Below are 12,993 nucleotides of genomic sequence, written 5' to 3'. Positions count from 1 at the left end.
AATAGACTATATATGCAAAATTCTTTCTGCCTACAATGCTGCTGTAAAGGGGATGGATCCAGCTGCTGTAAAGGGGATGGATCCAGCTGCTGTAAAGGGGGGTGGGTCCAGCTGCTGTAAAGGGGGTGGATCCAGCTGCTGTAAAGGGGGTGGATCCAGCTGCTGTAAAGGGGGATGGATCCAGCTGCTGTAAAGGGGGTGGATCCAGCTGCTGTAAAGGGGGGGTGGATCCAGCTGCTGTAAAGGGGTCCCTTCATGTACTTCTCTTTCCACGCTTAGTTCTCCCGATCGTTAGTGGTTGCTACAGCTTTGCTTTTGCCAAAATGGATGAGCTGTTGGAATTATGCTTCTTAACTCTTTAGTATATGAGCTCTTGTGTGATTTCATTTTAAGCAGGAAAAAAATTATTTTAAATAGTTAGTCACAAATTATAAATTAATTGCAGTTTTTCCATCTCCCATATCCTTATTTGGGCTTACTTAACATGTGTATGTAAAAGATTTGTGTGAATTATCAGGCTGTTATGGGAATGAGCAAAATGACTCTCTGTTCTGGAGAATTTCTACCTACATTTGCTGTTCATGACTTACATTCTTCCACATCAAAAGAGGGAGTGGCTTTGTATAGATACATCTCAGAATTTGAGTCCCGTTCTCTCATAAAAACTGGCATTGGCTTTGGAAACCAACATTGTGTTCTCTAATTCAAGAGGTGCATCGCCGTTTGGATACATCATTTTAGTGCCTTTCCCAGAAAGCAAAATATTTAATGTGGCTCCAGGGTGATTTTAAGTTAAATCATAATGATATTTTCACATTATATTTGGTCTGTACTCTGAAAATCTGGCCTGTGTGGGATACCTTATTATAAAATATCCCAAAATCTACAGATTAAAAAACTAAGAAGAAAGAAAATCAAGAAGAGTTAATACAAATGACAGCCTGTGACCACACTGGCCTCAAAGTTCACTATATAGCAGAGGATGACCTTGAACTTCTGACCTTCCTCCTTTCCTGCCTCCTGAATCCCAGGATCACAGGCATGTACCATTACACCCATCTTATGCAGCACAGGGGTCAAAATTGGGGACCAGTACATGCTAGTTCTAGCATTCTACTAACTGAGCTATTTCCCCAGCTCATCGCCACTATTGATTTACAATTTACATACACAATAAAATAAAATAAAATAAAATAAAATAAAATAAAATAAAATAAAATAAAATAAAATAAAATAGCTCATCCTATAGGGTGAGTGCCTCAGAACAAAAGAGATGTGGAAGTGACATTTCAGATCTTGAGTCTATTCCTTTGACCCACACATGAAGAAACAGGGGTTTGTGTACATTTAGCAAGTACATAACTCTGAAAATGCACCAAAACAGTTTTTAGTAGTTTACTCCTTGTAAGAGATTCACACCCACAACATTATGAGGTAGATGTATAATCTCCCTTTAAGATGAGGTACTAAGATCCTATGTGTTGGTCCAGTCTGGTAAAGATGGAACTAGAACATATAGTGACTGTGATAACCTAGACCCAGAAAAAAGAACATCCTATGTTCTCTCTTTCTTGTGGGTCCTAGCTCCAAACCTTTACAGATGCAAGTGTATCACCTGGAGTTAACACAGAAACCAGGGAAACAAAACAAGATAATGGGGTAGAGGAAGGGGCAGGCCTAGAGATCGGGGCAGTGGGATACAGCTGCTGTAAAGGGGGATGAGGAGGATGGGGTAGGGGTGGAGGATGGATACAGCTGCTGTAAAGGGGGGTGGGGAAGATGGGGGTGTCTTTAGAGGGCAATACAGAGGAAGAGGGAGGACATATAAACAATACTAGGAAGCTTGGAAAGGCAAAAGAGAAACATTATTTTATAAACTTAAAAACATATGTGATCTAGAAGCTTGGAGAGGTGGCTCAGTGCGTAAGAGCATTTGCTGCTCTTGCAGAAGACAAAGGTTTGGTTTCCAGCACCTACAAGTCAGCTTTGCAACTCAGTTCCAGAGTATCCAGTTACCTCTTCTGGCCTCCATGGGCACTACAACATGGGGTGCACAGACGTACAAGCAGGGAAAACACCCACGCACATAAACAAAATCTTAAAAATATAATATTAATGTATGTATATATATGCATATGTATGTACATATGCATACATCCACATACACTTTTTAAAGGAGGTCCATGAAATGGAGGGACAATGCTCCCACAGGAGCCATGTACTTGTGGTTATCTAACAATAACCTCAGCACCAGGCTTCTCACATCTTGATTTGAGTTGTTGCTTTGAAGAAAACAAGTCTCCCAAAACAATATGGGCAACTGCTGTTTCCCTTGTTTGCCTTTTAGAGTCTGAAAGTAAGGCCCAACTACTGAGGACACTGCACTTTGGACACAGGACTTGAAGGCGATGAGCTGGACTGACCTGGAAGCCTCCTGAGGAGTAGCTCTCATAGTATCTGAAGGTGCTGTGCAAACTGCCAAGGGAGAAAAGCAAGTAATAGTCTTACACAACTATAAAGCCTATGAACCACAACAGCTGGACCAGTAAGATATCCACAATGGTATAATAGCATCACTTTCATGTTGGGGTAACTGATAATCTTCAAATTGGACTCAAGGGCCACTAAATAGGAGAGAATTCATGGCTAGTACTTTAAACAGGCTGACTAGCTCTGGTTGGTGAAGTCATGGACCTGAGAGGAGAACTTATTACTGCCATTTTTCAAACACTGGTTCTAACTGAACTCGGAATATATATCTTACCCACATATATGTATAAGCCTTACCCATCATCAAAGAGGTTTCTTTTGGCAACAAAGATCCACATCTAGTCAAAATGCAGAGAATAAGGGACTGTAGGATGTCCAGCCCCAACTTGTAGAGCCAACAGGTAAAGCCACGGAACACGTGGCAACATATAGATGAACAGAAATGGGCTGAGTAGAAGAGTAAGAGCTAGACAATGGTAGGCCTGAGCTAATGGCCGAGCAGTTTAAATAATATAAGTTGGTGTGTTTATTTTTACCCTGGAAACCCCATAAAGCCATGGAAGTTAGTGTGTCTATGCAATTCCAGGGGACTCTGCGAGTTGGCAGGCAGAGGCAGAGCTCAGAAGCTTCTGGGCCTGCTAGTGTAGCATATACAACAATCAACAAGAGACTCTGCCTTAAACAAGAAGGGTAAAAGGTGTAGACCAACCTCTACATGTACACAACACACACACACACACACACACACACACACACACAAACTGCACACTAGCCCACTGCACACCAGCCCACATCAATCTGTCTTCAGCTTTCCTCATAAGTTAAGGCCTCAGGTGATCATGGGTCCATAAGCCTGCACTACCAGCTCCTTGGGAGGATGAGGTTTAATTAAAGGCCAGGAGTACAATGACCCTAGGCAATCCAGTGAGATTACATCTCAGAAATAAGTCTAGCCCATTGCTCTCATACTAATTTCTCTATCCTTTCTGGCCTCATTATAAGACCAATTTGATTGGAATTAAAAATCTTAATTGAAGTCCATGCTCATCAATATATTTCCTTAAATATTGAATCTTGCCTTTGCTCATTGACTATATCTTCTATCCCATCCCACTTAATCCTTGACCATCCAGCCAATTTCAAGTCTACTTCACCTGCTTCTTAGCAGCCTGTCCCATCACTTGGTATTCTTGGAGCACAAATGTTTCATTTGTGTTTCTAAATTAATCAATGATTTAAAAATTACAACTATAGCATCTAGGGGAGAGGAAAAATGTGATCAGAACATACTGTATGAAAAAATCAATTAAAAAATAATTACAACCAAACAGTAATTGAAAATGGAGGAAAAAATAGATTACAACACTTGTTTGTAACTGAACACAAGGTTTCACAAATAACAGGAATTTGTCGATCACTGAGCTACATCCTTTGTCCACTAATTTTCATGTTAGCATATATGACAGTTAGATATTCTGAATGCTTATCAGCCCTCAGACTAATCTTTCCTCCACCAATCAGTACCAGATTAATCCCTCCTCCCTGGAATCCCCCTAACTCTACTTAAAAGGAGCTTGAGCCTCCCTTAGGGGTTGCTATTTGCCACCCCAACATGTTGGAAATAATAAATGCTCTTGCTGTTGCATACGTGACTGATGCTCTTTCTTGGGGGGCTTCTCTCAGACCCTAACAGATGTCACAGGGGACAGTACCCTAATTCCTGTCTGGAGTGAAGTTTAGTTTTCATAAGTGCTTAAACTAATAAAGCATACTCTGCAATGAGACAAAAACTATGTGTTTAGCATGCTTTAGAAGGAATTTAATTAAAAATGATTGCCGTTTCTTAAGTACACACACTTTAATGGATAAGTGTCTACAAAGTCGTATAAATGAAAATCTCTCCATAGTTTCACATGCACAAGGTAAACTTTACAAGGTAGATATTCCCTCAAATATATTGTGTTTGTCTTTTCTCAAAGTTACTCAGAGTGTTTCTTTCTTCAAAGTATCACCTAGTGACTAAAGGTATAACAAAATGCTTATGATTTGAACTTTATTTTTATTTGCCAGTTTTGATGTTTAAAAGATACTTTTAGATGTACAGCTATATTGCAGATTACTAGCATTTATTTAAGATGAAGATAGTGTTACATGCTTGTAATTCCAACACACAGGATGCTGAGGTAGGTAGGAGGGTTGGGAGTTTGAGGCTACCCTGGACAATCTAAGGAGTTCAAGGGCAATTGAGCTACGTAGAAGATCCTGCCTCAGAAAACTGAAGTTTCATTGTTGGAAGAGTGTAGTGCCCTCAGAGTAGTATGCCAGTTAGTCATCCTCTAGCTTTTACATGGCAAAAATTAAAATATTTTACAGTTGCCATTGTTCAAAATATATCCTCATATCAATAAAATAGCTTATAATCAGAGAGACTCTTTAAAGTCAGTTCTCACTTATTAATAGTGACTAATGGTATATTTTAATAAAATTAATCTTCCAGACTATTATACCTTTCTATTTATACTTTGCATTTGACTGTACCAGGCTTTTTCTTTTGGTTTGCCACCCAGCCAGCTCCCAAATCATGACACAGAGACTTACTATTAGTTATGAATGCTCGGCCTGGCTAGCTCTTTTAACTTAAATTAACCTGTTTCTTTTTATCTACCTTTTGCCTTGGGGATTTTTACTTTTCTTTCCTTCTGTATATCTTATTTTCACTGCTTCTCATGTCTGTCTGGCTGGCAGCTGCCTGGCTTCTGCCCCAGGCATGTCCCTCATTCTCTCCTCCTTCTCTTATTCTTCTTCCTTTTTGAGCCTAGATTTCTCCTTCTGTTTATTCTTTCTGTCCACCAGCTGCACCTATCCTTTCTGCCCAGCTGTTGACCAATCAGCTCTTTATTAGACCAATCAGGTGCCTTAGGCAGGCAAGGTGAAACAAATGTAACACATCTTTACATAGTAAATATTCCACAGCATAAACAAATGTAACACATCTTCACATAGTAAATATTCCACAGCATAAACAAATGTAACACATCTTTACGTAGTAAATATTCCACAGCATAAACAAATGTAACACATCTTCACATAACTAAACAAATGCAGCATGAACAAAAGTCACACACCTTTACACAGCTAAAGTAACATTCCTCAGCATAAACAAATGCCACACATCTCTGCCCAGTTAAAATAATATTCCACACCATTTGCCATTGTTGTTCATCTTCCCTGCGGGTGGGCGTTTGGGAAACGTCTACTCAGGGCAGGAGGGTAGTCTGGCTGTCACCCTCAGGGGTAATCTGGTTAACCGGGCTGGCCAGCCAGGCGTTCCTTCCCACCCTCACTGTGCCATGGGCATCCTGACGCCTTCTACTCAGTTCGAGAGGCCCACCTTTCTGGACCGAGAAGGGTGTTCCTTCATCAACGGTACACAGGGAGCTGCGCTGCCCGCTAGAGCTTCCTTCAAGAAAACGGCCACCAGGTTGACTATTTGTTTAAATGAGATTGACTTGAAACTCTTCTTACATAAGTCTCTTTATCCACGTACATAAAGACAGAGTGATTATTTTTCAGTTGTGTGCATGACAAATTTCAAAATATTGTATCTTAACACTTCGTCACATTAGAAAGTTTAAGAAGCACTAGGTGATCTGAGGTCACCAAGGGTATTTATCACACATAACTACATAGAATTACTACATTATCATGGAAGAGAGCTCTGTCATCAGGAAGCTTATATCCCTTAACTACACAGGAGTTTTGCTGACCTGTCCAATCCTAAGCCAGAAGGAGCACCATCAGTTCCTTGTCCCAACTACTTACTACACAATATTCTACTAAAAAGTTTAAAAAGAAGTTCTCTTTTATTCCTAATTATGTTAAAATACAGTTAACAAAATATACCGTCCCTTATCATTAACATATTGCATTTGGAGACAAGGAGACAAAGTGACAAGCTTCAGAGAAGGACAGGGTGACGCACTAACACCATGCTGGCACCGGGTGGTGTTTGGATCAACAGCTCACCGCACGCGGCATGTGCCATCCACTAGGTATCAGGGAAGGACCCTGTATTACACTCTGCTTCATTAGCTTAATAATAAAAAGGTTTGTTTTTGTCCTGTTCTGCCGTATTTGTTCTTATCTTATTTATAGATGCCCATTTGTATTCTAATGAGAAAGAGAAAGAAAGGGTGTGAATTTGGCTGGGTGGGGAAAAAGGGATGATCTGGGACAAATGGGAAGGGAAAGAATAATTAGAATATATTTTACGAAAAAAAAACTGTGTTATCTCTCTCAAGTCAAGTAAAATTCATCTAAGAATATGCAGCTACAAAAACAACACAAAGTAGAAGGAGGACCAGCCAGGGACCAACCACAGGAGCCACAAACCCCCTTCACAGGAGCGGCACTTGGGCATCACAGGTGATCCAGAGGGCATCATCTCAACTGAGAAAGACAACGTGATTCTGGCCGCCTCTTCCTGTCACCATCGCTCAAGTGCGGAAACACCCAATTTTATCCCGCTGACTCACATGGAGAATCCCTTTGCTGTGCTGGGTTTCTTTGCCTTTTCAGACAATGTTATGAAGCATGAGTCACTTTCTCTCACCCATTTGCTTACAATTATAATCCTTGTTGATTACACTTCAGTTAGAGTTCTAAATACAACCACCAGTCTGTCAGTCAACATTTTAGAATCAGCCCTTTACTATGTGTCTGCCTGTGCTAGGGCATAAAACCACAAGTATCATAAGTAGATTTAAGATTTGGATTTTCCATTTGATATTCCTACAATTGCCAAAATTTTAATTTTATTTAATATATTCAACGAGAAACATCGAGCAAGAGAAATATCTAGGTTGTTTTCAGAAAAATACACAGCATGTTAAAGACTAGGAAATTCACAATGAAACTTACATGACACATTTGCTACAAGAAATCCAAAGTACGGCACGAATGCCATGTCATTAAAATCCCAAAGTAAGATACTAATATAAACAAGACCAAAACAATCTGCGATTAGAGTCACATACAAAAATACCTGTGAGTTAATGGATGTGCCAGAAGCAGTATCAAGATTTTCTGGTTCTGTTTGATCAATCATATTGTACTTTTTCATTTTTTTTAAAAGATTTCCTTAAAAGTATGATAAAATACAGCTAGCAAAACTTCCTATTTTATGTGAACTGTATCACCCCGACTCCTGAGCTGCTGACTGCACTCATGCCGGTACTTAACCCTGAGGGATCAAGTCCCAGGTCACTCTCATCTCACGGTGCTGGTTCAGTTCCCTCCAGTTCCACCCTGGTCTAGTGTAACACCCCTGGCTGTGGAAGCTGGTATTTCCTGCGTGTTCCTATTTAGGTTTGCAGTTTGTTACACCAGGGAAACAATACTGCTCTATAACACCAACATCTAGAGCCACAAAGAACATCTGCCTCCCAAGTGGAAACAACATGGTTGCTGTGGTTTTCCTACAACACAACCATGCTTTTAGAAATCACAACAGAATGATCAAAAGAAGGTACACAAGAAGAAAAAGGGAAACACCTTTGAGAGGGGACAGAACCCAGTAGCTGCCAGAGCTTGCAAAGGGTTTATCTGCTAGTGTGTGTAACCTGAGTCATGCATTTCACAGGTGTTATGAAAGCATCTGGAACAGTAACACACTAGGCAATGCTTCCCTGGAATGAGATAGTTTATGCTTTACCTTCATTTCATGGTGCTGGTCCAGCTTATCCAGTTCCATGGTGCTCACTCCATTTTCCTTCTCTTGTAGCTCAGTTTCCATTCCCGGCCCTCCTCCTTTGGAGGGCAGCCCTAAGTCAGCTCCTGGAGCCCTGTAGCTGCTCTCAGAAACATTTTCATCATGGCTATTGGTTATGGATGATGCAGGATCTGTGGTAGTTTCATTTCTTTCTCCATTCACCAAGTGTGTATGAAGAGAGGCCACATCAGTTTGAACAGAGGTCTCTGGGCTACACGTAGTCTCTTTCTCATCTTCACATTCCATCTGGTTTTGTGCTGCCACCACACCATTGGCCGAACAACTATGTTGGCCCCGAGTCTGATCTACATCATTTTCCTGCTTCTGTGGAAAGTGCTGCGCTAGGAATTTCTGCCGAGGTGTGGAGGTCAATCCATGCTGTCCTGGAGTTTGAGGAATATTTAGGTTCGCTGTAGAATCTTTTTGCAAGTCAATGTAACTTGACAAAACACTGTAAGATAAAATACAAAAAGAAACATCAGTATGAAAAGCTTTAGAATGAAAACGAGTCAATTCCAGGTGAAAAGAAACATCATACCAATTCATGATGGTTTTGGAAACACAGATTCTTTGGACATGAACCACATTTAAACAAGCAGTTATTTAGAAAGGAGGAAAGGCTGGAGATGGCTCACCTGTAAATGGCTAGGCTCACAACCAAAAGCAGATGGGATGAACCTGAACATTTCTTGGTTGGAGCATTCCCATGAGCTGTTTACTAATACAACTTTTTCAGTAAGGATAGAGATGAAAGAGTATTTGTTTAACGAGATTGCCTTTTCCCAAGATCTTTATTTCTTAACATTTCTTCAAACAAGCATAGGCATTCCTTGTTTATGAACTGGATATAAAACCAAGTTAATTTGATTTGGAAAGTAGAAACATTTGAAAAACTTTATTACATATAATAAGTAGTGGTAGCTGCCAACTGATCCCCAATGGTTCTCTTTAATTTTGCTTTTGATCTCTTTAATCTGGTCCTCAAAAATCAGATCTTTATACATGCAAGAGTTCACTTGCAAGACTCATGCATGACATCTGCAAGACTCTTGCCTTCTCCAGCTCCCACGTCTCCCATCTCCTGGACCGCCTTTCCCCTTACTGAGGCCTTGCCACCCTTCTGTAGTTCTCCATTTGTGCACATCTTAGGGTCAGCAGCCCTGCTCTTGTGGGCCCAGCAAATCTTCCCCAGGGCACTGGTAGAGGGCACTCCTCCGTCACGGTCACTCAGGCCTTTTGAGAAGCTTTTCTTGGTTGTTCTATCTATACAGCATACTCTACCACTTTCTCTAATCTTCTTTTAATCATCTTTAAAGCCCTGTTAATAGTTATTACTGTTGATAGTCTATGTAATCTTGATAGTATTAACTGGACAAAAGAAACTCCTCCCAATATATAATCATGTTCCTATGGAAATATTTGTACAGCATTTTAACCTATAATTTAAAGCTGAGGGAGAGAACATAAACTCAAAGCTATAAATTTCTGTGACATAAATAAAAAGAAATTAAAACAGATTAAGAGTCTATGAGCGTGAAGATAGTGTTTTCCTGTTCCCAGACTTATTACTACAACTTAGCTTGATGTGTGAAGAGTTCAACAAATGTCTAAGATTGTAAATGGCTGTGGTGACCCTGCGGCAACAACACAACAGCAGACAACGTTCACAAAGTACCCACCAAGGGTCGCAAACCATGCTAAGTCTTCTACCTGATCCTAAAGCCGGGCCATGAACAGAGGAATCTACACATGGGAGGATTCTGTCCTACGGCCAGTGTCACCTGGCTAGCAAGTGGCAAAACCAGAACTCAAGCTGTGAAGTCCAGCTCTAATCCCATCACCTTTGCCCCACGTATAAGGAAACCTTTTAGAGGGACTGAGGAGCAGGTGAATAGCTATCAACAAAAAGCGGGGACAAAATCGAAGACTGCTCACCATCTTCAGTACAGGTGGGACTCTGGGTGAGCCATGGCAAGGCACTTTAGCAAGTGCCGAGATGTGCTGTTACCTTCATCCTTCATCCTAACCCACCCTTACCCCGAAGAGCAGAAAAATGGAACAGTGAGAGTTAGAAACAAAGAAAGGAAGAAAAAAATGTATGGTCCAAGTTCAACCCCAGGGCCACAGTAGTAAGAGAAGGAGAAATGTTTATATATAAAAAGAAGGAAGTGGCCAGCATAAGCAAGTGTGACACATTCTACTTTGTGATTGCCCTTTATACATAGTGTATGTTGAGCCTGGATAATCTGTCAAAAGTCCTCAGAGATGAACCAAGCTGTCCACTTTCTGTAGTCTCCAAAAGCATGCCCCGGAAAACAGCAATTTCCTGTAGCAGCTGACATCAAAAGCACATCTGCAGCAGGAGCAAGAGCTGGGAACGCGGAAAAGCAGGAGTTAAACCAGTGCTCAGGAGACCCTGCAGCCTGTAGAAGCCAAGCAAGTGTGTGTGTGTGTGTGTGTGTGTGTGTGTGTTGGAGTTAGCCATGCAATATGCTTGGGAAAGCCCAGCACTTGTCTGTGGGAAGGCATTATTTTTAAAATCATGAAGTTTTTCTAAGCTAAAAAAGAGTATTTTTTCTTATTCCAGGAGAAAGAAAAATGCGAGAAAAAGGAAGCTACAGTAAAAAATAAAATAAAATAAAATCTACTCGCTCCAAATCATTCTAAGAATGGTATTACTTTCATCCAAGTGAAACTATGACACTCAGCTGGTCCTTTAAAAAGTATTTATTATTGGTGTGTGTGTAAGAGAGGGAGGGAGGGAGGGGGAGAGAGAGAGAGAGAGAGAGAGAGAGAGAGAGAGAGAGAGAGAGAGAGAGAGAGAGAGAGAGACCGAGACCATGCACGGACTGTGGAGCACTGTGGAGGTCAGGAGTCAGAGCTCTCCTTCTACCCCGAGTTTCAGGCGTGCATGCGGGGCAGGCGCTCCTCCTGCTGAGCCACCTCACTGGTCTTCATCTAAGGTCCCAAACAGCAGTCATACGTGGCCCTCCAAGGTCCTGGCTTATTTCTGTGGTTATTGAGAACCCAGTGGCCTCCTTTTGTTTTACAAAGTAGTAGGCTGTGACAATAGGGATCAAAACTGAAACCCAGACTGCAGGCGTGTGGACGCTGTCCAACAGTCAAGTCAACGCAGTATTAACCCGCTTTGCAGACCCTTTAGAACCGGCTGTCCTGGTGTGAGGACATGACAGCTAGTCCTAAGCTGATGGCACTGCGTTTTTGCCTGCCCAGAGATGAACTCCTCCATCCTAGTCATTGGAAAGCTCAGACCTGAATAAATTTACACAGGTGCCCATGTGATGACTAGAGACACTTAATATGGAGCCGGGTATATGGTGTTGACCTTTGGTTCTGGAATGCCTGAGAGATCCTTGTGGCCTGCAAGTGAGATAAGAATAGGATAATGGAACCGCCTTTAATCCCAGCACTCGGGAGGCAGAGGCAGACATAGCTCTGTAAGTTCAAGGCCAGCCTGGTCTACAGAGTGAGTTTCAGGACAGTCAGGACTACACAGAGAAACCCGGACTCAAAAAAGAAATAACAGGATAATGGGCTGTGAGTATTAACAGCTGCTTTTGCTTGTGTAAAACTCACTATCACTATGAGAAAGCGAGGAAATTATTACTATATTATTATTACTATATAGTGGGAAAGAAAGAAAAACTATGGGAAGCAAAACAGTTTTCCTGTCCGGCTGTGGAGTCCACGGGTAGTTGTGACACACACCTTTCTGATGTCCACCTTACAACCTCACCTTCACCCCCTTCTGAACGGTATGCTGTCTGGCTTTAAGGCTGCCGTCCTTCTGCTAGCAGTAAGAATAAATTTGTTTAATCTAAGTTGGAATTGAGTCTAAGTCGTTAGTGGATTTGAACACCACCCACTGGCACTGCCTGTATGACACCAGACCAATGCTGATGCTGCTTGCAATGGAGTCCACCACAAGTAGAACCTTGCAAAGCCTTGCCCAAACATGGACATCGTGCCTTACGTATGCTAGAACCATGAATTACAGCACATCCTTCCTTACATATAGTACAAAAGTTGTACCCATTTTACCTGGAGAGATAAATTCAAATAATGCAGAGAATGGGTCACAGAACTGATGACAGTAGAAACATCAGCCTTTGGAACATTGGCTCCTTTGAGGTCCCCAAGCCCTGATGAAAGCACTCATACCAAGCTCAGGCTCCAGCCCTCCTTCCATTCTGCAGTCACTGTAGTGGCTGTAGAATCTGTAAACTGGAAGGATCTCTTTTGAATCAATTCACTCTGAGAAGAAAAAAAACTGAATGGAATTTAATCATTCCTTTAAATATTGCTATAATTTTAGCTATCAAAAGCATTACTAATTCCCTTCAGAGGTATTTGAGGATTTACAGGAGATATCACAACTGGTCAGGAATGAAACATGAAGACAGGCTTTTAATCATTTTTCTCCAGAAGTTATAACTATTATAGTAAGCATAATATTTTATAAATGCATTACATTTTAGTTTCTTCTTTTGTTTTTGAGAGAGTCTTGCCATGGGGGCCAGACTCTCCTCAAACTCTCGATCCCCCTGCTTCAGCCCTGTGAGTGTTGTGATTATAGGCCTGTGCCCCCAGCTGGCTTATATTTACATTTTGAATTTTGAATGAAAGACATTGTAGTTCTGTGCTTGCTCATGCTTCCCAGGACATCCCCAAATATTCCTGAGCTATAATGTCACTATATATATATAATAATG

The 12,993-nt window shown here is 41.3% G+C and overlaps 1 protein-coding gene across 8 annotated transcripts in view; it reads right to left on the bottom strand.

Moving 5' to 3' along the window:
* Fgd4 (FYVE, RhoGEF and PH domain containing 4) overlaps positions 1-12,993 on the bottom strand; it is a 201,445-nt gene that overhangs the window by 59,255 nt on the left and 129,197 nt on the right. For 7 of the 8 annotated variants that reach the window (XM_028894705.2, XM_028894700.2, XM_037209958.1 and 4 more), the window contains exon 4: positions 8,204-8,711. In XM_028894705.2, the coding sequence (XP_028750538.1) occupies positions 8,204-8,711 (508 nt within the window). Of the gene's footprint in view, positions 1-8,203; positions 8,712-12,322; positions 12,519-12,993 lie in introns of those variants that run through there. The other variant, XM_037209961.1, reaches the window with a different exon arrangement.

The sequence above is a fragment of the Peromyscus leucopus genome, chromosome 12 (genome assembly GCF_004664715.2).
Source record: "Peromyscus leucopus breed LL Stock chromosome 12, UCI_PerLeu_2.1, whole genome shotgun sequence".
Taxonomy (NCBI): domain Eukaryota; kingdom Metazoa; phylum Chordata; class Mammalia; order Rodentia; family Cricetidae; genus Peromyscus; species Peromyscus leucopus.
Note: the sequence above shows the minus strand (reverse complement) of the source record. Positions and strands in the feature narration are given on the sequence as shown.